This window comes from Poecilia reticulata, linkage group LG15 (genome assembly GCF_000633615.1).
Source record: "Poecilia reticulata strain Guanapo linkage group LG15, Guppy_female_1.0+MT, whole genome shotgun sequence".
NCBI lineage: Eukaryota > Metazoa > Chordata > Actinopteri > Cyprinodontiformes > Poeciliidae > Poecilia > Poecilia reticulata.
The window spans coordinates 16,583,517-16,610,282 of NC_024345.1; the positions used below are offsets into that span (position 1 = coordinate 16,583,517).

Below are 26,766 nucleotides of genomic sequence, written 5' to 3' on the forward strand. Positions count from 1 at the left end.
TGTGTGTGTGTGTGTGTGTGTGTGTGTGTGTGTGTGTGCGTGCGTGCGTGTGTGTGTGTGTGTGTGTGTGTGCGCGCATTGGGGGGGAGCATGTATGGACAAGTCTGTCATTCAGACAGCACACACAGTCTCCATTCTGGAGTTGCCTGTGGTCCCTTCTGGGTCAGGGTGGGGTGGCACGAAGCTTTCCAGAATAAAAACAAGGGCTGCACACAGGAAGTTGGCCTAAGAGGATTCACATGCAAACCCGAGGCCGAGTGTTTGTCAATGGAGTGTCCTCGCATTTGCTCTGCACTTCATTTTCAAACTCAGATCTCGCAATTTTGATTTGTGTCAGCACAACAGTGCCGGAGTTTGCTCAAGCTTCACCTGAGATGAGGGTCAGTGCTAACAAGAGTCAGCAGTGCCAGATACGATCAGGTACTGACAGACAAAATCACATTCTCCCAAAGCAGGTCGCAGACGCCGTTGTCTGCCAGCATGATGGGATCTGTTCCAAAGAAGAGATGTGTTTTCGGAGAGGAAGCAGACTCCTTTTGCAATTATAGTCTATTCTTGTACAGGCCCAGCAGATAAGGGGAACACATTGGGAAAGCCACCTCTTCTTCTCTGGGCTAACGCAAAAAGACAGCGCAAGTTTACAGGTGGTCAGTTTCTTAAATTATGTTTAAGCTGGCATGAATGTGGGAGATAGAAGCAGAGGACCCAGAGAGAAGAGTCCTGGGCACGTGTGTGTTTTCAGGATCACACCGTGCTGAAAGGGCATGAAACGATGCTGAATCTGTGTAATTTCACTCAAGTGGACCAAGGTGCGGCCCTTTCAAGTATTCCTTTCCTGTTTGTCCAGCAGCTGTTTCATCCTGGCGACTGACCGCTTCGCTGCTGTTTTCTTTCTGGGCAGATTTGTCAGCTGTGATCAAGTAAAGCTTTTGTTGGGTGTTGTTTTTTTTTCTTTCCAGACACAGCTGATAACTCCACCCTCATCTACTGGATCTCATAAGAGCAATTTGCCGCCATTAAGTCTTGGATATTTTTGTTACTGAAATAGCTGAGCAATTTCTTCGTTCATAGGAAAAACTGTGTTTGATTTACTCACATCCTATTCAAACCGTTGAAATGTGCGTTTTGTAAGCTGGCTTTAAAGACTCTCAAATATCAAAACTAAAGTGGATGAAAAGTGTTTTGATTACCCACTTTGGAAAAGGTTGGATGTTTTCATTAAAAATAGACACATGGATCAAGATGACTGTCAGGAACATTTAGCAAACTAATTAGGTGCAACATTAAATGATGTAAATATTGTCAGTCCCCCTAAAATACTTACATTTGATATGTTATTTTGTTATTTTTATTCCAGGTTTATTAATCCAAACTTTCCATGTCAACCACTTGAAGGTCATGTTTTTTGCTTGTGTCTACATTTTATCTGATATTGTAGATGTAGCGATGAGTTTAATTTAATTTATTTATTTAACTTTATGAGGATTTTTCTTCCTTCCAAACACAAACTTCTTTTTCCTTCAGTTTTTATTTAATAGGTCAACTGAAAAGAGGTACATAACTGTGAATAAGAAGACTAAAAGATATGTTTTAATTTATTTTATCAAAAATAATCTAAGTGTGACATTTTTTAGTATTCAGCTCACTTCCCACTGATAATTGTAAATAAAGTCTATAACAACCATTTGCCTTCAGAAGTCAGTAAATAGAGCTTGCTTGTGATCATTTTAGTATCGATCCAGCAGTCTGTTAAGGTCACAGACTCTTGTAAAACAACAAAAGTGAATGAAAAACATCCTCAAAATCAAAAAACACAACAGACAGGTCGAGGAAAACGCTGTGGTACATCTTAAAGCAGGGTCGGGTTATAAATCAATAACCTAGACTTTTACATCTGGTTGGGCGAAGCTCTGTTTATCATCTGTGACGGGAAAGCATTAAAGACATGACTGCCCACCTAAACTTATTCAGAGAAGGAAGCCCAAAAGGCCCACAATAACCCCAGAGAAGCTGCAGAGAGCTGCAGCTCAGGTGGGCAGACAACAGGACTAATACTAGTAGTAGCAGCATGGTGAGAAAAAGAAAAGTAAATGGAAACTGGTCAGAGTTGATAGAAAAATGGGTGGAGATGAGAAAAGGGCAATTTGGAAAGAAAAAAATAAAACAGGAGATTGCAAAACACTTGAGCCTGGGCAGAAGTTTATCTTCCTGTATGGCAACACTCAACATACAGAGTTATATGGAGTGGCTTAGATCAAAAACATATCAAAGTTAAAATGGCCTAGTCAAAGTGTTGACCAAAAACCAACAGATAATCTATAGCAAGACTTTGAAACTGATGTTCACCAACACTCTCCATCCAACCTGACTGGGACTGACCTATTTGCAAATAAGAAGTTATTGACATAAAATGTCAATAAATTACATTAAAGTCTGCGTGTGCAGAAGGACAAAATGTAAAAAGTTCAGGTTGTGGTAATAATTCCAGACATCCTTGTTCAATTTAACGGGGTACTTTGTGATTAATTCTTGTACTGTGTCATGCATTAACAAGAACGAGCCAGGAAGCAGTTTAATGTGAGATGAAGTTTTATTGATTCACAGTAATGATGGATGAATGGGTTGTGATTTGACTCTGACTCAGACAATGCACATCCACAGTTATCTGAACTTCCTTCAGGACAGAAACGTAGCAAAGATTTTCGCTGTCATACCTTGAATTCTTACCTCCAGAGTAAACATGTGGGTACCAATTAGTTTTTGTAAGAGCACCAACATTTCAAAACCGCTCCGGTTTATTTGTTGTCATCACAGCAGAAAAAAATAAAATAAATCAAACGAGTCACATCATATGAAATATATTGTTTTAAGTATTTAAATGAGGTCAAAGTCCCTGAGAGTGCAGCTTTCTATGAATGTAACTGTCTATCAGCGCTTCTTTTAGTTTTCACTCTCAGCTTTAAAGACATAAGCAAAACTGGCCATAGAAAACAATATCCCAGTGCTATGCATGGAGCATAGGTAGCAATACAGTAAAATGAGGAATATGAACCAACTCATGCTGTAGAATGACATACTTTTAAATAACACAAACAACAGACAATGGTAGTATGTCAAAATCTAAAAGCACATAACAGCAAATATTAAATTCAACATTTCTGGAGTTTCAAGCAACAATATTCAAAACAAAACAAAACAAAAACTATTGTAGTTATTACATTGACAAGGAATTATCTTGTCAGAAAATTTATTAGGTCTACATCTGACTTTATGAATTTCATGCATCAACAACTGTTCACTATCTGAATAGATTCAAACACTAAGACAAGAAGTCAAACAAATAAAAGCTGGGGGAAAAGCCCGTGGAGCTTTCTAAATGTCTGCTGAGCTACTACCAACTCAGAAAAAAAGGACAGACTACAGTACATTTCAGAAGCCCTGTTTAAGTTTAAAACAAGGCCAGTGTTTACTGCTTTGAAGCATGAATAGTTTATTTTTCCTCCCAAACATGTTGTTTCTGTTGAGGAGCAGAAAATGCCAGCCTGTGGTCTCCATGAGGCGGCCAACAAGGAGGCAGTTTTTTTTTTTGTTTTTTTTTAAAGTAAAAACTATACATCTAAATAGATCATTTGCCAAATATCACCCCTTTCTCGTTCTTTCCTTCGCTCCCTTTTTCCCTCACTAAATCTCTTAGATAATCAGTATCTCTATTGTAGTTTATGCAAAGATGGAAATCCAAAAATCTTGTCTTTTTCATGATTGCATAAGTAACAATTCTATGGTGTTTCTTTATAAAGCACATGCTCAAGCCCTCAATCGTAACCGTAACCTTAAGTCTAACCAAACAGAGGTAATTAAAAGGCTTTTTATATGCTCTCAAAACCCAGCCTGCCTGTCTACCACAGTACTGTGGTTTTGTCAGACCAGTTTCCCTCCCCTCAGAGAGGCTGGAAGAGGAAAACTGTACAGCTACAATTGTTTTAATGACTAAAATAAAATAAATCTACACTCATTTATCTACAGGATGGAAACCTTGCAATGTAATGTAACTACTGCAGAAGCTTTAACCCTGGATGTGTTTGTCGGAAAAAAAAAAAGAAGATATGTTAGGTTAAATGCTATAGCTAAGAATCTATACTGGTCATGCTGTGTAAATCCCAATAAATAAAGTAATAAAATACAGCGTAAGTAGCACAATGAACAAGAAGACTAACAAAAACCTTCCATTTGACTTTCCAGGATGTGAAATAAGAAAGTAGATAAAAAAAATAAAAATAAAACATTTAAAAATTTTGGGCAAATCAAAAATGGGGACTAAATTTGAATACTTGTTTTAAAAATAAAGTGCTTTCTTATATGAAAAAAACGAGCCTCCTGTTATCTACTCTAAAGGTGAAACACAACATATAAAAAAAATCTAAGATTATTTAGTTAGAATTAAAAAGTTAATAAAATAAAATATGTCTATTAATGAAAATTATCCAAAATATACTGTACAAAATCTTTCATATGAAACTCATTGAGGTTGATGTGACAAAATAATACAGTATCACTGGTTAAGAAAAAGAAAGCACCAAAATTCAAAATGAGTCAGATATAAACTTAAATGGGAAATTTTGCATGCTAATGCTAACAGCCTAAATATGTGGCACTTTTAGAAAAATGTCTTATAAACCCGTTACGCAACATTTTGTGACAAAAATCACAAAATCTCATCTCATATTTTTTTCTCAGGTTTTCATATCTTCCTGCTTGAGAACGATTCCCGTTTACCTGTTTCTAGTTAGTTTTGAATGTAAGATTTCTATAATTTGCTAAGATCCAGAAGAGTTAAAATCTAAATCTAAGTCGATTTTTCATTAGTAGAGCTCGGAAACAGTTTGAACAAGGTGACACCTGTTCCTCTCTTGCCGTCGATGGATGTTTTAGTCAATGGAAGATGCTGCAATGAATGCTGCTGTCACTTGATGAGTTCTTAAATATTTTACCCAGATCTTCAAGGACATTAGCAGGGCCCATGTCGTTATGTTACTGGGGGGCCTGTGATCCTGGAGCCTTTCGACCTTAGCCCACTTTGAATTGTCTCTGTGCTTCATTGGAAGGTCTTTACATTGGAATGAGCTACACAAAATTGTTGGTTATTTGCCTTTGGTGCTCAAAAAGGTCTTCAGTCTCTGCACTGTAAGCATCACCTGTAGAAAAATAACGCAAATGTTAAAAATCAAAATCTGATCAACTATTAAGAATAGAAAATTTCATCAGCTCTTACCTGTGTGACAGCTGTACATGTACGCTCTGTGACCATCATATTTGCACCGACACCTCATGACGTTGTTCATAAAGTCAGACTCAGCCATGTCCAAAGACGGGTTGACTTCCACCTGCAAAGATTGAGAATATTTATGATTGGTCAACCTTCATTGAGAAAGTCATTAAACAATAGTTGTACAAAACAGGAAAATTGGTCAAAGTTTGTGGGAAGGTGAGCAGAGATGAATATTGCGGCCATCCTGGAGGTTTACAGGTTGTAGAAGAGTTAAGTGGAATGGTTACAATCAAAACATATTCCTGTGTTGCACTCACTTATGTCAAATAAGGGGTTAACTTCCAGAGGCAAAGAATGACGTGATTCATTGTTGGGCCTTCCCTTCAATGGGAAAGTCAGTACAAGAAAATAGTAGCACATAAAAATTGTAAGATTGGCTGTTAATAAACACCTCTCATGGCTGGGATTGTTTTTACAGTCAATCTGTTTCTCGACTATAAAAAGACAAACTGGATGACTTTTCCATGCAGCATTCCAGCTTGCAAAGATAAATACAATGTGTCAAACTTTCACATGGACCTGATGCCTGGTCAGAAGAAATCAGAAGATAACGTTTTGTCCAATATGCCAAACTATTAATTGATTTGATTTATTATTTAATGCTTTTATTTGTCAGTAAAAGCATTGGAGGAACAAATGTTAACAGTTATGCCAATTAGAGACTAAAAAGTGTAGGCAGAAGAGATATCGTATTACGCCTACTCTTTTTACCAGATTAGTCAATTTAGCCACTCTGAAACAAAATGAGCTTATTTGCACTATCACAACTGGTCTTTATTTCCCCTAAAGTTTATGGTATTTTTGTATTTAATGTGCTTGTGCACGCAACGTTGGCCAATAAACTGATTCTGATAAAACAAGTTAAGAAAAAACATAGTTAAGTGGAACATAGTTAAAGGCCTCAAAACGTTTGATCAAAAGATCTAGAGCAACCACAGAATGGCTCAGACCCAAAAACCTTCACGTGTTTAACTTAGTCATGTCTAAGGATTGACTTCAACCTGCAAGACAAGACCTGATTCTTTGTTTTCCTGTTACTGGGAAAGTCATTGTAAGAAAACAGTAGCTGCACGTAAAATTGTAAGAGGGGCTATTATTAAGGAGCACTGGTATTGTTTTTTATAGCCAATCTGCTTCTCAGCTATAAAGAGACAACTGGATGACTTTTCCACACAGGATTCTAATTTGAAAAGATAAATAAATGTGCTGAACTTCCACATGGACCTGCTGCGCTTAAGGATTTTCATTTGGATTTCCATATATGAGTGTGTGACCATTAAAACACTTGCTTTTAGCATGTTTCGTGGAAAGTATGAAGCACACTGGTTGAGATTTCAAGAAAAAGTAATTGTAAAAATGTTTATAGCATGTGCCAATTTCTTTAGATCTGGCCAGACTAAACCGGCCACTGAAGAGGCTCTGCAACGTTTACAGGGGTCGTATGGAAATGAAATTATAACATAGTGCAGGATTAAGCTCTTGCACAGGAGGAACGTGTGCTCCGCCTCGTACCACCATCACGCTGCAAAAATAAAAACGGATTTAGCCTAAAAGGCAAGTCTGTTGCAACGGAGAAGTAATGCGTGTGTTTATATGTCTGAAATCAGTCTTTTTCTGGGTACTACCGTCCATGTACTAATGGCGTGTCATTTGCAGAGCAGCTCTGTTACTGCTGATACAACCTTTCTCTTAATCTGGCCTAGTGATAATACTGTGAAGCCATTTACTCTAATAGCTGCTCTGTAAACTACTACACCCACTTTAAGTACAGGTTACAAACAGCTTCTTGGAGAAAGAAGCCAATATACACCAAAATAGGAGAAAACTTCAAAAGACAGTGAATGCACCAAAACAAAGTATCTTCGATTTTTGTTTTTTCTTTTTCTTTTTTGAGTAAATTACAGCATTGGACCTAAACGTACAGGGCAGAAGGGATCTTAGTTAAAGTGGAGGCAATAAAATTAAAAATAGAGCAGGAGGAATTCTGGGGGACAAATTAGCCGTCGCTAATGGAGAAGGAGAAGTAGGAGCTGTTTGATTAAAAGAAGCCAATAGTTAATTTGGGTAAATTGGTGTTTGGCAGGTTCAAGAACAGGTCTGCTAGGTCTTTGTTGTAAAGCCTTGAATAAGGAAAATCAAACATTCCCTTTTCGTTACCACATAAAAATATACCACAGTGAAGACAAAGAGTGCTGCTGTTAAAGGTGTTTATTCCTTCAGTTTTAGCTTTGGTGAATAGCACTAGGCTTACTTTATGTTCTCTTTTGTTTTCCGTTGTTTGGTTCTCTTTTACACAAAACCGCCGCCTGAAAACTGACGGTATTTTTGGTTGCTGACTGGGTAAAGTTCCATGTTTAGTCGGCACCGCCAAAACATATTGAATCCACTGTAGTTGTCATTCTAGGCCATTACATGGCGCTAATATTTTAGCATGTCATCGAACTTGCATGCGTTCTTGACCTTTAGCTTCCGCCTCACTGACCTCATTTCAAAAAACAGAAACCTGTCTATGTCTCCAAGAACCAAGTGGTTATGTCACACAAATATATTAGTTAATAGAAGTTGCGTTAAACTGAACGGGTTAAGGAGCACATAAAGTGCATTGCTGTCCACCTTGTTCATAGAATACAACCTACAGCAGTGCATTCTGTACACATGCAGACTACTTGACACATCTGTGGGAGGATGTTACTGGACTGGAAAGTTTCACTCTGAGACCTGGTTTCAAACATTGGATAAATAAAAAAATTCTGATCACTGAAGACGTATCAACTAGTGACTGAATCGCAACAAAGAGCGGCTCTGTGTGAACGGGTTTTAGTGAAATTCCTCATTGGTTCCTCAGCTGTTTTTTTTCTGTCATTATGTCTCACATACACACCAAGCCAATACAAAACTTTACCATTAAACCCCACTCAACCTGTTTAGGGCACGTCTGGTTGGAACAAGAGTTTACTGTACATGTGTGACACCTTGGCATGGGGCAAATTATACAAACCAGTCTAAAAATAGAGTAGCTATGCATCAGTGAAGTGTGTAAGAGCAATAATCATCAATTGAGCTTGTTAACAGACTGGTGACAGCAATAATTAACAGTGGGTTCAAACAGTAAGTGTCACTGTAATGTGTCTCCCACGGCTTGGAGGTAATTGGCAGCATGCTAAGATCTGAGGAATACCACATCCCACCGCAGGATCAAGGTTCTGACATGAAAATTGATGATAATGGGGGTCAGAGTGTTTGATCTGTTTAGGTCTGCTAGTTGCAAAGGCATAACAGGGGTTATAAAAAGGGTATAAATGGCAATGAAGATAGTTAGTAGTTTTCTTTAGATTAAAAAAAGACATCCTAGGAGGCCATAGTTAAATTTTTAGAAGCCTGTAAAACTCAATCACTTGACAATATTTCTGGTCGGCAATGAAAATGCACTGAGACATTGGCTGATTAGCAAAATAAAATGGAAAGGCTGAGGAAAGTTTTTCTATTGTACCCTTTTTAACTTTCAACTTATTTCTGCTATGGAACATGTTGGATTTGGAAACCTAAGGAGTCTTTTGAAAACTTCTTACAAATATCTAGAGACGCTGATGTAGTTGGCGGTTAGTCATGCTAACTACTCTACAGAATAAAATGAAAAAATGTCTTTGTTTTAGAACAGTGGAAAAACCTTGTTTTACAGAGACTCTTCTTAAAAACCCCTTAATAAGCAACAGAACGCCGTGTTCCATTTTTCCATTATATTTTCCGAGGGCGAGGGTTAAGGGGTTAAAGACAGTATGAAGTGGCCTCTTCCTCTGATATAATAGCAAATCACAGTTCACAATGGGGATTTTGTAAAGCAAATGTTTTGAATGCTGTTAATCGTGATTATTAAAGAGAAATCAGAACTGGCTTCACAAAAAACTATATAAATATAGTTTTTGCTAATTAATATATAAGAAGATTATTAAGACTCAGATTTGGTAGCAAAGTTTACTTTAGTCAAATTTCTTTGAGGGAAGTAAACTGGCACAATAATGAGTGGTCGGGCTTGTGATATTTGTCCAACACCAAAGCAAATAAATAAAATGTGAAAGTTAAAACAAACTCTAACCTGGAAAATGTAATCCCCTGGTCGTACATCTGTCACGTCAACCCACTGACAGTCAATGTCATGGCGGTAGGTGTCCCAGCAGCCCACAGAAATGCCTTGATCACCCATGTTGTAGCAGGAGAACCTCTTCTGGATTCCTGTGGCACACACAAATATCAACTAATTTAACAATGACAACATCAGAGATTATTTGATTTAATCTTGTTTTATTGTTAGGAGTCTTTGACTTCATTGCTGTTTTTAATTAGATATTTGTTCATGACATAGTAAGGAAATGAGGAGTAAACCAACACAAAATGCAACATTTAGATCTGCTAAGCTCAGGATTCATTCATTCATTTCATCTATAATTCATTTGTAGAATACAAGTTCATACAGTAAATTCACCTCTATTATGCATCAACAAACCACTAACCAGAATTCTTAATTAATTGAAGAAAAACACAGCACAACAAAAGATAAACACACACACACAAAAACAAACAGACAAAAACTTAAGGCAGAAAAATCTAAAAACAACTGGAGGTGACAAGTGAGATTTCTCAAGTAACTGGACTGACCACTACAATGTGCTGGTAGTTGAAACGTGGGAAACAGCATGACTTAATGAACATTACCATCGGGGCAGTATGTGTCCTCCAGACAGAAACTCGCCTTGTGTCCCTCTGCAATCCTTGTGCCGTTGAGCGTCAGCAGGTCGTAATGGGTGAACACCTCGATGCTGTGGTAGTGCCTGTGATGTCAGAGGGGAAAGTCCAGGTGAGAGTCTGAATTTGCCGAGTGTGTGTATCTACATGACCGAACACTGGCTTTCTATGGCTGCTGTCCCTATGACCTCACTGCCTGAACATGAGCAGGGTGTCACCAGAACACCTCTCACAGAGGCTTGTTTTAGGGCCAGCTTGGACCGGCTATTTACTCTTTCTAAGTGAATAGAGTGCTTTGAAACTTGCATGCATAAGTACATTATGCTATAATAAACTGACACAGACTTGATTTTTGCCAATAGCAACTTGTCCCTTGTATGACTTGCATCTTTGGGGGACTTTTCTTCTCTAGCCATCACTGCCACAGACAAACTAACAAATCAGGAGAGGCGACACCACTGTTTCCAGCGTTCAAACTGGCAATCAATCCAATATGTTTTCAGGTTCCTGTAGCTATTTTAGCAAACTTTCCTCTTGAAGGAAGCTGTCATTACAAAAGAGAAAGTTGGTTTCATTCTTCTAATAAACTCTTTACCAAAACTATGGGGATGTCAACATTTGAGTTTTTATAAAATGGATGATTGGAAGACATTCTAAAATGTCTCAGTGTCAATACGGTAGGAACAACTAGAGTTGCTGGGTGGGAAAGGGAAAGTACAGTATGTTACAACCAAAAACTGATTTATTTTATTAAGAATTCACACGGTATTATAAATCAGATTAGCTTTGGACATTTCATTTAGCACAGTTATCCCCATCATATACTGAATAGTAAGAGCATGGGAGAGATTTTATTCATGCTCTTAATGGAAAAAATGCAGCAGGACAGAAGTTGTTGAGTGGACGTTGTAAGAAGTCCCACTAATAGTTTATCACAAGCCTTCTAGGGAACATAACAAACATGATGAGGATGAACTCTAGTAGAATTTTAAGCTCTTGATTGTCAACCTGTTTGTAACTGGAAACTACACACGATGCATTGGTCCTGTGGGATATCTGTTAATATTTCTTAAAATCAGATGCTGTGTTTTTAGACATAGTTGATTAAACTAGCCCACATAACGAGTTAATACCACAGATGGTATTGAGCATTAGAGAACAGGTGCTGATTTGACATCTTAGAAATACAAGAGCAGCAGATTTTACACCTTTAAGAGTCCACACCAATAAAATATCTATCACCTCCATTTGCTTCCTACCTGTGACACTGGTGCCATGTCCAGCTTTCTTTCGATGCCTTGGGTCTGAAATCGGATCGACCTAGGTTCATAATACGGGAAGAGAAGCGCAGCAGGCGTCTGTGGCCATATGGCCAGTTCATTCTGGCAGCAGAGGATGACAGACAGTTCTCTTCATGAGCACAAGTCAGCAAATGAAGTGGTCGGTCTTCCAGGTAGGTTGTTTCCTGAACCAGCTGGGCGTCCAAAACAAGGTCTGGAGCAGCTGAAAGAAGTTGAATGTGAGATATGTTCAAGGCGTTACATCAGAAGAGAAGACCTGAAGCTTCTAATCAGAGGTTCAGCTTACTCTCTGAGCATCTGACCCCAGCAGCCTTGGCTCCTCCTCCGCGAGGGCAGTGGATGTGGTTGTTGCGACGACATTGTTGGATAGAGAGCTCTGTTCCCACACAGTGAGTACCACTAAGAATCACTTCACTTGCATTCGCAGTACCAGGCCAGTACCATGTCTCCTGTCGAAGGAAGACAGTGTGGAGGTAAACAATTAGAGAAGCATCACTACAGTTTATTATTTAGGGAATTTAGGATAGACACAGCGATCATAGATCTATCTGTAAAAATTTGTGCCATTCTCTTGTCAATAACTTCCAGTGTTGAGGCAATTCTGACAACTCCAAAAAAATTTGATTGTCACATTTAAAGTAAAACTAATTGTTGTAAGAGGGAGCACTGCTTTGTAAGTTTCAGAACAGAATCCTTAAAAACTTTGAGAAAAGCTGTGGACTTCATATAAGTTATAATGGGATGTTGGTTGAGGACGTTACCTGATGAGCACTTGCAGCAAAACCCAAACCGAGCTGTCTGCACACCACCATAGCTTCATTTATCCCCCAGTTTTCGCTGCAGACAGAACCCCAGCGCTTCCGTCCTCCAAAGTCCATCAAAACTTCGACACGTCCTTCCGAAGAGGCTCTTCCACCAGCAAGACGAACCTGGATAACCATGAGGTTAGAAGATCAAAATCGACCTCCCATAATTATAGAGTGCCACAAAGAGTTAAGTAACCTAATTTTTGTACCGTTTTCTCTATGCCAGTCTTTGGAATGTTACAGCGTACAGAAGCATCCTGAGTGTGTTTGAATGTCCATGGTTGGACTTCTTGGAAGTAGCAATCCAGGATGGAGCGTTCTGACCCCATACACTGCACATTGTTCATGTGAATAGGTCCCGTACCTGAAGAGATAGAAAGAGATGTAGAAAATTTGAGTAGAAAATTTGAGGAATGCTGAGAAGAAAAACCATTCAAACGAGTCAAGGGTAGTATTTCTTGTGTTTTGTGCCACCCAATGTGAGCACAGTGCCCTAAGAGCATAAAAGCACATGCAAGCAAATCCTTTACTGTGCTAAAGCTTCTATCTTGCATAACAAAACAGTCCTGTGAGGCAAACATGCCAGCAAAAACATCAACTTTAGGCATCAGTCACAGCTCATTACTGCCATTCTTTTGTCTCTGAGCACAACAACAACAATCACATTGTGTGTAGTCTGCCACCCTGAGTGAGCAAACAAGACCAAATGTGTGTCAGCAAAACAAAAAAGCTGACTAGTATGTGCTAACATCCAGATAATCTCATGACAATATAGAAGACGACAGGAAAAAGTCCTTCAAGAGCAAAATGTCCGTGGTATAATAAGCTACAGGATGTGAATGAACAGTGGCTCCACTATTTTGTATAATTGTGCAAACAGCAAAACCTGCATGGAAGCAAACAGCTGAAATCACACAAACAATTGGAAACAGAAGCATTACAAGAAAATGGGTGGCAAAGAAAGACATTTGGGACTAGACTGCAGTTTAAGTTGATCTGCCCCTGTGCTGATTTTAACAAATTGTAGGCTAGCTTGCACAGTAGTCATCAAGCATTGGTTAACACCAGATGTATAAAAAGTACAGGTCTTCCCCACTTCCCCATCTATCTGCCACAAACCTGATATAATCGCCCAGTGTTTAACTTATCGAGGCAAAAGCTCATGAAAGAGATTCTCAAAATGAACTGTGACATGGTCTGTTTAAACCTTACCCCAAAATAAATCCCCAGAAACAAGCCACTCACGAGTTTGCAATCCAAACAAACACATAGGTTCAAGGGTGTTTTGGTCCCATCTCTTTACATGGGACCCTATATCTGTGTGCCTCAAAATGACATAGTCAAAATAAAACTGTTGGTCAAAAAGGAAACAAAAACATTTGTCCCTGTAATTTAACTCAGGGATGATGATGATCCTTAATTGAGTATTTACCAAAAACAGGTTTCGCTCCATTATTTACACAAATTATTATGTATTTTAAGTTAGCAGATGGAAAATGTTAACAACAATCAGGTTCTTGATGAGAAAAGTAAACCACTTAGGTTAGTGGTTAACAAGAAAATGTTTCCATTTTGAAATTGAAAGGGTGTGGAGTTTTGTCTAGATATTCTGTCCCCAGTAATTATCAACCCTGGGTCTGACTAATTAACATCATTTAATTTGTTGGATAATTATATCCAACTCATATATATGTAAAGCACACAAGGGTTGTAACCACGTATTCAAATCATAAGTCTGTACGTGATAAGTTAAAAGCTGATATTTTCTACTCCAGTGGAATAAAAAGAGCACCATGATTCACACAGCTGGGTGCATATTTTACAGTATTTAATCAGACAGGGTTGATACGAATTTTCCATTTTAAAATTCCATGATTCCTGAGACTGAGCTGTGTTTTTTAACATTCTGAACATTTGAGTAGAAAATTTTAACCAAGGTCAGTTTTATTTAGCATGTTCCCCAAATAATTTCTTTTCCTGTAAGATGGTGTGGTAAAGGACCATTCCACAGCTTGTTTTTGGCATTTCGACAGATGGAAATGTGGGGAGTTGTCTATGCTGGACGAGCCTGTGTGGACTGATAGAACGTAAAGCAATTTTTCTGATGTGTATGTGAAGTTTTGTTTAAGGTATTGTTTCTTAAAAGAAAAATTAAAGCATACAGCTTATGATACTTCAAGTCAGGGAAGTATCAACAGCACCAACTGCAACTTTTTATGCCAAGGTTTGAAAAGTTACAGTTTCAAAGCTGGAAAGACTTACCAGGATGCTCTTCCTAATGTTAATTATTGCTGTAAAATTACTTTAGTGAGATGCCAGAAAGGATGACAGAGGGGCTGAAGTTTTCTGCTTCCTGTTTTACCCCACATTGCCAGTCAGCTGGATCAAGGAAGGCAGCTTGACTTAGTTTAATATGTCGCGGGTAAATAAGGTCGGTACTGTGAAACTGCAGAAACAGTTTCACTGTTCAGACAACGGGAACTTCTTGCTGCAAGTCAACAGTGCAAGCAATTGCGCCACTGTGCAGAAACAAATATAACGACGGGACTTGAGCCAGATGACAAGATGAAGTTGGAAAAAATGTTGGGTGATTTGGACTTTAGCTGTGCTGGTTCATCAAAAAGAAAGCCAACGTAAATGACATCTACAGAAATAACATATAAAATTACACTTGCTTTGATCATCTGAACAGCTAAAGCAGTGGAACACAATCCCACATTTCATCTCCTTTAGCATGTTTTTGGACTACACCCTGGAAGCCTGAGACAGGGGGAAGCCGTTCTCTCTCACATGTCTTAAGGGTGGAGACACCGCTGGAACAGCTGGATACTGACTGTAGCTGTGGGTGACACAGGAGCTGGACATTTCAAATGAAAAGCAGGCTTGGATCTTGCAAGATTTTGTCTCTGGGTTGAGTTGCCAAATACCAAAATAAACCACCTTGGTTTTTTGTGGCGAGTGTGTGTGCGCACGTGCACATGGTGTTTGGGCAGCTGGAACCACTGGCAAAGGACTCATATAATCACAGCTGGAGATATGGCAATCAACACATTTGCAGTTCATGAGGTAATACACATTGGCAAAATGCAAACACACATGCCTGCACATTATCTAATCAGTCAGGGCAGACGGGTGCGGTGTCTACGATAAGCAAAAGATAAGCAAAAGATAAGCAAGTCTCCCTGTCTTCTCCAAAATGCCACGACACACAATAAACGCATTCAAACAAGCAAACTGCTGATTTATAATATTGAATTTTCAAAATTTTCCAACGTTGTTTTTATTTTAAACAGTTTTCTCTCCTACCTTGGCCCATAAAGGCTCCGTGCAAAGCATCCTTGGCAGCACCAAAGCCGAGCTCTCTGCAAACAACACTGGCTGCAGTTCTGTCCCACAAGTGATCAACAATCGTCCCCCATTTTCCATTTCGGAGAACCTCCACACGGCCTTCACCAAGCCGGGGACCTGCCTTGAGACGCACAGGCTGTGCAGGGTAGACCATATATTTTAGAATTTGTTTTCTTCCACAAATGGACCCAATAAGATAATGTTAATAGGAACATAATTTTATTATTCTTACCACTACTGGATGAGGAGCCTGGGGTCTTCCTGAGGACATGCGAGCAAATTGAGGTCCTGGCACACATTTTGCCACTGCAAACTGCCCGTTCTTACAAGGGGTAGGACTTCGAGGAATCGACAGCTGAGAGTGGCACTCCGACAGGGTGTTCTCCGTGCCCAGACAGTGCACCTTCTCTACCCAGAATCCCTTCTTTTTTGCCATGACGCTTACTCTGGAAAAACACACAAGAAAAGACTTTGGTGATGTATCTTTTAAAGTTCTGCACAACATGTCACTGAATTATTTAGATTTCTCAACAATATTGATGTTTGATTATAATTATGACAACAGCTTATTCCCAGTATCATACATTTATTTTCCAACCCTTACGTACAATGTTGTAAATAAGTATTTGGAAATTTACAAATTTCTATGTTTGTACCTTTTTCTTTACTCTCAAGCAAATGTTAATATTAGACAAACATAATCTGAGTAAAAGCAAACAGCAGTTTCCAAATGATGATTTCATTTACTAGAAGGAAATGATCCAAACTATCCAGGCCCCATGTGAAAAAGAAATCTTGTTAAATCATGAATTACTTCTCATGGTGATCCAGACCTCCAGGCTCTAGACGTAACACTGTCTGACAGTATGAAGTAGACCACAACATCTCAAAAAGCAACACATCGTCCCTGAGCTAAAGCAATTCAAGAACCGACTAGCAACAAAGTCCTGGAATACATACATTTGAAAAGTCATTTTTAAATGACTTTCTAACGAGCTATCTCTTAAGGGCTGGAGACTCTGGTAAACCACAGTGAGAGCCATTCTCTGCAAATGGAGAAAACATGAAATAGTGGTAAACCTTTCCAGAAGAGGCCAAAGTATTGCAGGAGGTCAGAAACATGTCCAGAACAACATCTAAAGAGCTGCAGACCACAGTGCCTCACTCGGGGTCAGTGTTCATGATTCAACAAGAGATTTGGAAGAACTCACATCTGTGTGAGAATTCTGAGTTGAAACCACTGGTGACCAAAACAGTACACAATATTGCATTTTCATAGTCATTGCACTGTGACTGATATATGAATCATAACAGAATAAATAATCCCAGATTCAAATGAATAAAATGCATTTTCAGTGTACGATGGCTGACCTGACATACTCCGGCAAAGAATGGGCCTTTCCCTTATTGACTAGTAAATTGAGCAACCTGATCCCAGATTTAAAAATAACTGGATGGATGGAATCTTAGCAAAAATCTACAGAATTTGTTAAGAGTTGAAAACAAAAAAACCCACTAAAAACTACATTAATATTTTACAACTAAACTGCTGAAGTAGAGCTGCATTAGGCCTTTGTGTATTTAAGATTAAGCAGTCTTCTAATTGTGCTTTTATTACCTTGTTGATGGATCTTTAACCTTGATATCCCATATTTTCCTGCAAAGAATCAAAAACAAATATTACATATTTCACATTCCTGTGCTTTTGCACCACAATGTAGAATTAAAATTAGTTGTGCACAAGACTGTGCTATGAGGGTGTAGTTATTTAGAATTAAAAAATCAAGACCCATTCTAAGACCATAACCTTGATTTATACTTTACACAAGGCCAAAATTACATACATAACAAGTAAGAAACAATAAAAAATAAATTAAAAAAACACGAAATTATTCTGAACTGTACTGTAAGCCTCAAAACCCCCATGCAATCCAAAAAATGTTGCATGCAGCTTCAGTGACACAGTATGAAACAATGAAAAAAGCATTGTTTCAACCAAGCGCAATATACAAACAAAAGCTGTGGCGCTATGCAGGAACCGAACAATGATTTATGGGCCGGCTAAACTGGCTCACTTTTAGAGTGTGGTGACGAGGAAAGCCCTGCAAAGCAACAAAGAGTACATGCCGCTCGCCCCATGCCAGTTCATCCACAGACCACTGCAAAGGCCGTATATTCGTTCTGCAACAAAAACATTGGCTAAACTATAAACAGACGCACGCATGCACATGCAAGCCAGCACTTTTATATGGGGAAGTTCAATACTTCAATTTGTTCAAAGATCTTATTTTCTGCAACAGGAGCACAATGAAACCTGTATTTCTTTGGAACACATCATATATGAAAACAAATGAATCGACATGGAATTCAGACATTCAGTAAAGAACTCTTGAGAGAAACGTTCACACCCTGGCATGCTGTTTTCAGTTACTCTCCCTTTTTTTTTTTTTAGAAACAAACACATCTATGTGTATCTGAATGAAAGCAAAGGTGGGTCAATATTTGCATTCCTAACATGAAACGCTACATGCTCCTGTAAAAGTCAAAGCACAAACCTTGGAAAATAAACTAAGGATGTTGGAATCAAGAGGCTCATTGTCCATTACATACTGTTATGTTTGACAGTTGCATGAAGTCATAAGTTGAATGTACACTTTCCAGAAACATATAGCCTGTTTCCTAACTCTTCAGTTTTAACTCAAGACATGAGAACATTCTGCTCTTAGCCTAAAAACATCACTTATCAAAAAGCATTTCGAGATTGTTTTAAATTTAGCATACTTTCATTTCACCGTCATCTGAGTTTTGTACACGTCAAATGTAAATTTGCAGGTGCATCTTTTTCTGGTTCATTTGAAGTAGGAAATCAGTTTCAAAGACCTGAATGCAGAAAAAAAGATTGAACATTTTCAAGTGAAATTAAACTCCTGAAACAGTCTAATTTAAATCAATTTGAAAAAATATTAGGTATGTATCCCTTTTAGGAGGCAGCAAAATGCCAGATAAACCTGCAACAAAGTGTAACTGGTTAACTGTTTGGAGCTCTGGACCTATTCTTTACAGGATCTTAAATTACTCTTGTAAAATATTTTAAATGTGTCTGCCATGTGGCTTTGCAGCAGTGGTTAATAGGAAGCTTGCAGCGTGCATGTACACTAAGGCAAACACGTCTGTGACTTGTTTGTGACCTCACCACAGACAAATCAACAAACCATTTTTCCTCTTCACAAAGCAAACTGTAAATTTCTACCTTCTGGTATTTCATTTGACTGAAATAAGCATGTTGAATTTCATTCATTTCATGCAAATGTTCATCTGGTTGTAACGAGGGGTAGGAACTGTGAGAGGACTTTTCCATTGAAGTTGTACACAAATGGAACAGACAGCTACAACTGTCTGAGCTTTGTTTAGGCAAATTGTCTCTTCAGCACTTGTGAAATGATTCAATTGAAGTTAATGACAGGGGCTGATACAATCTTGCTAAAAGACAAGCATTTCACCATAGTTCAAGTTACATCAGTCTCACACTGCTTTACAATTTAATTATATCGTACAACATTTCTTGTTTATGTTTGCTGCCGGTTTTGTCTTAAGGAATACATCACTCATCAAATTAAGTAGTAATGATGTGTCTGGAATTGAACATCACTGAAAAGTTGATTCATGTCAATAATTGGGTTGAAAACTTACATTTACTTCACAGCAAATCTGAGATTTCAAACATTATTTTTGTTGTTTTGATGATTTAATATTACAGCTAAGAAAACTCAAAATTAAAATTGTCAGATAATTTCAATATTGCATTTTGAAATAAATAAAATATAGATTATTTCTAAAACAAGAATATCCATTTGCTAAAAAAATATATTTCAATTCACTGTAGGTCACAGTATACTTAACCAATACATTTTGGGGGCTTTTTGTGAATGTATTCCTGCATCAGTGCAGCATAGCATGGAGACCATCATATTGGTTGTGCTGCTGTGGTAAGGAAGCTCAGGCAATTCGATAATAGCATCATTCAGCTTGACTACATTGACAGTACACCACAGCAGAGCTTAGATTAGTGTGAGCAGGTGCCAAGTTTTACAGGAAAAAGAAATCAGCATCTGAAAGATTAAATCTATCTCCCCTACTTTGAGCAAATTAAAGATAAATTAAATATTCTAGCAGTAAACAGCTTTAAACTCATCCGAGTACTGAAATAATTGATCAAAGCGAGATGATTCAGATTACTCTTCTTCTTCATTTGTGCTTGGAAAGCAATCTTGCACAGTCTGCTGCAAGCCAGAAGAGTAGCCACTGGAATGCATACGATAATTAAAAGACGGAAAAGTAAATTAGAGAGGTCATTGAGGTGGATCACAGTCACCAGACAGGAAAACCATATTTGGACACAAAAATGTCACCAAATAGCCTGAAAATTATACCCTTATCATAAGAAAATTTAAGCTGAAAGGTAATTAAACAAATGCTGGTTAAGTCCCTAAATCACTATGGTGACAGAGCAAGACAGACAGCCGCTGACACAGCGGAGAGTGCAGCAGGTCTCAGTTGTAATTGGCTGTATTTCACACGAGCAAGCGAAAAGCTCACTTGTCAGACTCTTGCTCTCGTTCCTTCTCTCTGCTGCCTCTTGCGCTTGTTACTCGCTTCCACTTTCGTTGCCAGCGCTGTTTTACTCTCTCACACACGGCTATAATTGGGGGTGTTTTTCACCCTCAGCAAAAACCCAGAAGAGCTTTGGTCCTGACCAACTTGCAATTACAGCCTCTTTAGAGTTCCATCCAAAAGACACACAGAGCTGAGAAACATGGCAGGGTCCAGAATTTCTAAGAATGGACGGGAAGACTGGGTCAGGAGGAGAATTAGCAGGGAATGTCATAGCTAAATAAAATCCCAAGCCTCTTTTGGAAGCTGTAGAAATTTTTACGCAAATTCTTCTTGTTCTGATTAACCACTACATCCGAATTTATTATTTCCAGCCATCCTTGCTTTTTTTAAAATATAATCTTGAGTATACAACAAACAGCTGAAACACATGGGGCCTTTGTACTCTGAGAACCGGTCTGAAAGTTGAAAATACAAATCAAGAGGGAGCAAATAAGCATCTGTGGATACTAAGCCAACCAGGTACAGATTTGGAAGCAAACACATAATCATGATTCAGACCAGTGTAGAGCCTTAGACCTCAGCAAAACCCTGGGTCATTCTGAGGCCAGGCTGACCAAGAAGTAGCAAGTCATGACCACTTCTGTGCCAGAATGCTGAAATTTACACACCCAAAACACTTCCATGGAATACGTTTGGCTATGCCCTTCAAGCTACAGCAACCCTGTTCTTATCTGTCACCTCCCTTCCCTTGGCAAGTTACCAAATGTCTCCTTAAATGCTGCAGAGATGCAAATCTATTCATCTAATTCGTGTCTTAAAATTACTTGTGTTCCACCTTCCGCTCTCTGTATCTCTGCTGCTGTCGAGTCTGTATGGCAGGAGGAAACTGAATAGACAGACAGTAAAGTTCACACCTACATTGCAGGCATACTCAAATAATAAATGATCCTGTTCAGAGTGCAAACAGAGCCAGGCTGTGCTGGTACACTCCACCTTTTTCGGAAAGCCTTTGATGTTACATGACTTCCTTCTTTAACACGAGGAGGTTGTTATAGTGCCTTGATGTTTCCAATAATTTAACAATGTAAATTTATACTAGACTGGGCAATTTTATACAGGGACAATCCAGAAATACCTTCAGTGAGCAGGTTTACCCCAGTTGGAGTAGTTTGTAAAGTAAACAAAATATTTAAAATGAATAACATTCTCCTCCCAGTTAGTCCTCTAAGGCAAATCAAACCCACTACCTGATTAGGAGGCTACCTGTACTTATAATTGATTTTTTGAAGAAATTATTTTTGCTACTGTCCTCTAAATTACTCACAGTGGTGTGAAACGTTTCAGCTTGCGCCAGAAGTGCTGAATAAATAAAGCTGCATTGAATTGGCTGATAATGTTAAAGTTTTCTTGAGACATTTTTAATAATTTGATTGATCTTATCTTTCTAATCTATTGCTAATGATAAAAAAAATCAAGGTGTTACTGGCTTAAATCATTTATAGCACACAGCTGTGCGCAATAAATGTCATATTTAATAAATATGGTGGGCTTTGTTTTGTGTGTGTGATTCTTTTTTTATACATAAAAGCAACAAATTCAGTTTCTAAAATGATGTATTTACAAAGATATTGCTTTTATTTTTGTAGTATTTATTCTAAGTTTACATTTTAAAAAATAATACAAAACTCTAATAAAGTCATGAGGATCAGGTCAACACTTTAATAGCACTGACTGAAAGCATTTTTACTTTCACCACTAGTATTTATATACCTTTGCTAATAAATGTTGACTCTGAAAGTATGGTGGGGTCAGATGTAATAGCAAATACATGCTGTGCTGTTGACAATACCTTGTCAATAAGACAAGTCCTTTACATGCTAACCCTTATTTCACTTTCTAATAGTTATCTTGGTCACGGATGATATTGATGGCACAGTTACACCACAATCAGCACTGATATTACACCTCAGCAAGGGAATCTAAAAGTTAAAGTGTTGGGAGTTTTTTTTCGTCTGTGAGCTGCAGGAGGAAGATAGCATCAGAAGGAGAGAAGGCAAAGCTGTGAGAGAAAGGCAATGAGGTGTGCAGGGGTGATTTGCCAAGAAAGAGGGGCAGAGAAAGGGCAATGGAGATCGGACGGGGATCCCTTTATCATCATCCTAAGGCTGTGTAAGGGAGGTGAAGAGGCTGGGTGAGAAAGATAAGCCTAAAGCGAGTCATTTACTTAAAGCAGCTCTGAATGAGGGGCTGCTGCTATGTTTTTATTCTGCAAGTTGGGTTTGAATTCATAAAAAAAAAAAAAGCTAAGTTACACGGCAGGTTGCTCTTCTAAGCACAGTTTTCCTGAACACAGCTGCTGTCATACTCACTTGTATGTTTTGACATTGTGCTGTGTTGCCTCTGGAAAGCCAAGCATCCCACACACCACCCGGCTGCTGTTGAGACTCCAACCTAGGTCACAGACTTGCCTCCATCTCCCAGCATGCTTCACTTCCACTACACCCTCTGAGATAAGGTTCTTCTTCTTTGTAGCTGACAGGATGGGACGCAGACGGACTTCTTCGATCCGTACTCTGCTGTGACCCTGACAAAAGAAGCATATTCTGTCTATAAACAGAAATCATTCTTAGAATAAAAGATGGATGGACCAGATGCTGTACCTGGTAATGGTGGTGCCTTTGGAACCTTGGGATCTCATACGGATGTCCATTTCCGTAATACCCGTATCCTGGATGCCTCTGTGTTGCAACAATACTCCCCCACTGAGAAGCAGTGTTGCCAGAAGGCCTGACAGGTGTAGTGTAACCTCTGCTGGCAGACTGATCCAGTCTGCGCTCAAGGGTGCACACAACCCCTAAGTCTTCAGAGTGCTTGCAGTCATTTACCCCCCAACCATTGTGTTTGCAGTCCTTCAAGGACTTCTCTGAGCCGTCGCACCGTACGTTATCCATCCAAATAGGACCTTATGAAAGAAGAAATTCACAACGTAATTCATTAGGACTTTAAGTGATTGCTCCATGCATGGGTTTGCAATGCATCCTTACACAACAACTTCAATCAGTTCCTTAACATCTAACACTTGACGTTTATGGGCTGGCTGATTTAGGGTTCCACCTTAGCAGTGTGTTCAGTAGCGGATACACAGTATTTTACAAGGCAGCAGAGGGGGTGTAGATTCAGCTCGCTGAATCCACTCAACCCTCTCTTTAATTTGGATTTAAAAGAACCACTAAAGAATGCCTATAAACCACAGCAAGTGTTCCGAACACTGGCAAGCAAATAGAGATATTTTTCTTAAGCAAATGACTCTTTTCTACCCATGATTTTTATGTACTGGTCCATCAGTCAACCCTAGCAAGTGTTGCACTTCAATTACTAAAAAAGTTTTCTTTGTTTTCTTAGTTGCTTCATAATGTTAGTTATTTAGTTATTTTAAAAGCCTGATTAAACTGGTCCAATGTGGACTTCCGCCACTGTTCGCTATCTCCTACAGGAAAAAGCATTTATGCTTGTGGAGTTAATATAATTGTGGCATGTTATTTTATCACATTGCTGGCATAATCGTCAAAGCAGATATATGTATAAAATAAAAAAAAATCTGTTCTTCCTAGTGAAAATAAACAATTCAGGTTTCCAGAATCCCATTCTTTCTGTCTGCACTTCAGATATCTCAGTGAACATCATGCAGGTAGATGCATATGCCACTCTTCCTAGAAACAAATTGTGTCAACTTTCCCAGTCCTACGTGTCAATTGTTTAATTCCAAATATCCAAAAGTAGATATTTCCAATGTTAAACAAGCATTGTATTGGAAATATAACTCTGTAAAGACAAAAGAAATCACCTGTTACCTCTACATGTACTCACAGTCAAACTATTTCAAACATGCACTACAGATTTACACATCAAAATTATGGACATCCATTAAAAACTTTGAGGGAAGCTTTTGTTGCATAGAAATTGGTGATTAAGAGTTTGTTAGGAATTTTGACTTAAATTCCTAGCAAAACAGTATCAGTAGATATATCAGTAAGTTCTAAACATTGGATTTGCAATTGTGCAACTGGTTGCTTCATCCGCTCCAAAATCATCTCATATCCTTGTTCATTACATAAAGTAAACACACTCAAATTTAAATTATTTTTCTAATTAGATATTTCTTGTGAGCAACATTTTGTCAAGAATTGGGTTCTATAAAGTTATATTTGACTGATCTAATAATGGGCATATTTTTGGTTTTCCTATCCAAAGCAAAAACTGTGGTCTATAATGAAGGCATTAAAAGGAGTTGCACACTGCACTTTTCAAACATTTTAATCAATAACCCACTGCTAAGTCATTCAATATTTTATTTAACTTTTTTTTCCAATTAAAGCTTCAAAAAATGATGACAAGTGTTTAACTATTCCAAAACTGTACAATTTTCTACTGTAAGATATTTAGAATCTTCATAACTTCAATTAAGTGATCAATATTTATTCAAGTCAGTGACCAAGAACGAAACCAAATTACAGACATTATGATAAAGAGATGATGTAAACTTTATGATGATGTCACGAATTTCTTTTTTTTTAACATGCACTTATCTTGATGCCATTTAAAAGGTAATTTAATGCTCTTTCTGATTGACCATTTCTTTTTTCATAAAACTTCTGAAAATGTAACTACCTCATATTGACATTGTAGTGCTACAGTGGTTAATAAGGCAAATAGAAGGTGGGGACCCCACAGCAAATTCTCCTTGGGTCAGCCCTGGTAACGTTTGAAAGTATTGTGAAATGGGTCTAAATTTGTCTTTAAATGCTCTCACCTGTCCCTTCTCCATACTTGGCACTATGGGCCCACGTTACCGCTCCTCGAAACCCCAGTTCTCGGCACACCACGTTAGCCAGGTTAATGTCCACCTCATCATCACAGATGGTACCCCAGGTGTTGTTGTGCAGCACCTCCACGCGCCCTTCGTTCGCCTCGCGCGCAAAGTTGCCGGCGAGACGCACCTTGGCGACCGGTGCGCGAGGAGTTCTGCGCTGAGACGTCGTGGTCCTCCGAGGTTCAGCGCGTGCGGTGAAGCTAAGGGACAGCAGTAGAAGGAGCTGGACGATTAAGCCGAGGGAGCGGGTCATCATGGGTGGAGGGAAGAAACCTGGAGATAAAAGGTTGACACACAGCTTGACTTTGCAAGTTCTAGCTACTTTTCTTACATAAATTAAACTGTCCGCATTTTCAGTTAGGTTTAGGTACCAGCTTTTATAATAGCTGCAAGGTTAATTGCATGCCTTTCAGATGGCATATAATCGTGTCTGAGACCCTTTAAAGGGCAAAGGAAGAGAACAGAGCAGTCAGTCAATCACCGTAACTGTGATTATGTTTTTCCCCTCAAGAATTGTGTTCTCAGACATAATTCTTATCTGATGATAACCAGCGAGATAAGACTTGCTTTGCCTTGTTTTCTTTTTCCACGTTAGTGATTTTATTCACTACAGCTAAGCCTTTGGTCCAACAGTGATGTAGTGGAAGCCTTGAATATCAAATAAGCACGTTCCCCCTCATGTCAAACACAGGCATATAATTTAAGGTACAGCTGCTCACTTTCGTAAGGTAATTAAGGTAAGTAAACATCCCCCAAGGCAAACTAACCAGACAGAAATACGCCAGGCAGGTTTTAACCTGGTGCTGAACAAGTGTTTCAGCACAAACACAAGTGGGGTAGAGTGAGTGAGAAAGAGAGAGAGTTACTTTTAAACAAGAGAGGCCACAGAAAAACACACTGACCAAAAATGCCCTAAAATATGTGAGTGGGTGTGATTTTTAGGATAAAATTACAAAAGAAGAAACCACCAACAAGCCGAACATTGGGCAAATCCATCCAAAGGAAACAATATGCATAACCCAGTTTAAAGATTAGATGCTGTTACAGAATGCTATAAAATGAAAAAGCGGGATATTTTTTTTTTTGTGCAACTGTTGCCGCAGGCAGATTTAAAGGGAAAATATATATATATGTATATCTCCCTTAAGAAACAGAATTTAGGTGAGTTAGCATCTTTTGTCCACAATTCATCCCTTAACGCACCTGTTACACCCACACACTGAAGAGCCCGTATTTAGATGCACATAACTATAATCAAAATTTTAAAAAAGGATAAAACGGAACTATTATTAGATCAATATGGATAGTATGAATGTTCACTCACCTGGTAGGCAGCAAAAAGTTGCAGTGGTGAAAGTCACTAGCAGGGGGAAAGTGACTGTGTGAATGAGTGTGGCTAGTAAATGCTCCCCTCAGTCAATCCTCCCGTCTTCCCTCCTTCTCCATATATCCCTCCCTGCTTCTTTCACTACCTCCCTCCTCTGTCTCTGGATTTCTTTCTGTCATGTAGATTTTTATGGTTAACACTCTAAAACGTGAGGCAGGTTGCTACCATAAAACTGTTTGCATGATGCTCAGATCAAACAGCCAGCAAAATAACAGCCACAGGTGTCATCAATTCATTTTTTTTTTCATTCTTATACCTTTAAATGTTCATCTTAAATTGCTGAAAGTTTTTACTTATATATATATACAAACACATAGCGTGGTTGCACAGAATTTTATTTAGGTGCGACAGAGTAAAGACAGGCTTTTCAGATC

The 26,766-nt window shown here is 38.6% G+C and overlaps 1 protein-coding gene across 2 annotated transcripts; it reads right to left on the reverse strand.

The window, feature by feature from the left end:
• Window positions 1-2,571: 2,571 nt before the first annotated feature.
• Window positions 2,572-26,404, reverse strand: loxl4 (lysyl oxidase-like 4). 2 transcript variants are annotated; one of them, XM_008429629.1, is made up of 15 exons: window positions 26,330-26,404; window positions 24,946-25,278; window positions 22,796-23,097; window positions 22,505-22,719; window positions 17,140-17,178; window positions 15,754-15,967; window positions 15,480-15,657; window positions 12,383-12,537; window positions 12,129-12,296; window positions 11,654-11,816; window positions 11,326-11,569; window positions 10,037-10,152; window positions 9,420-9,556; window positions 5,270-5,381; window positions 2,572-5,192 (listed from the first exon to the last, which is right to left on the reverse strand). In XM_008429629.1, the coding sequence occupies exons 2-15, from the start codon at window positions 25,259-25,261 to the stop codon at window positions 5,122-5,124; spliced, it is 2,430 nt and encodes an 809-aa protein (XP_008427851.1). In that variant the 5' UTR covers window positions 25,262-25,278; window positions 26,330-26,404; the 3' UTR covers window positions 2,572-5,121. The 2 variants fall into 2 exon arrangements, with proteins under 2 accessions (XP_008427851.1, XP_008427852.1); XM_008429630.2 differs by lacking the exon at window positions 26,330-26,404 and adding an exon at window positions 25,773-25,793.
• Window positions 26,405-26,766: the final 362 nt, after the last annotated feature.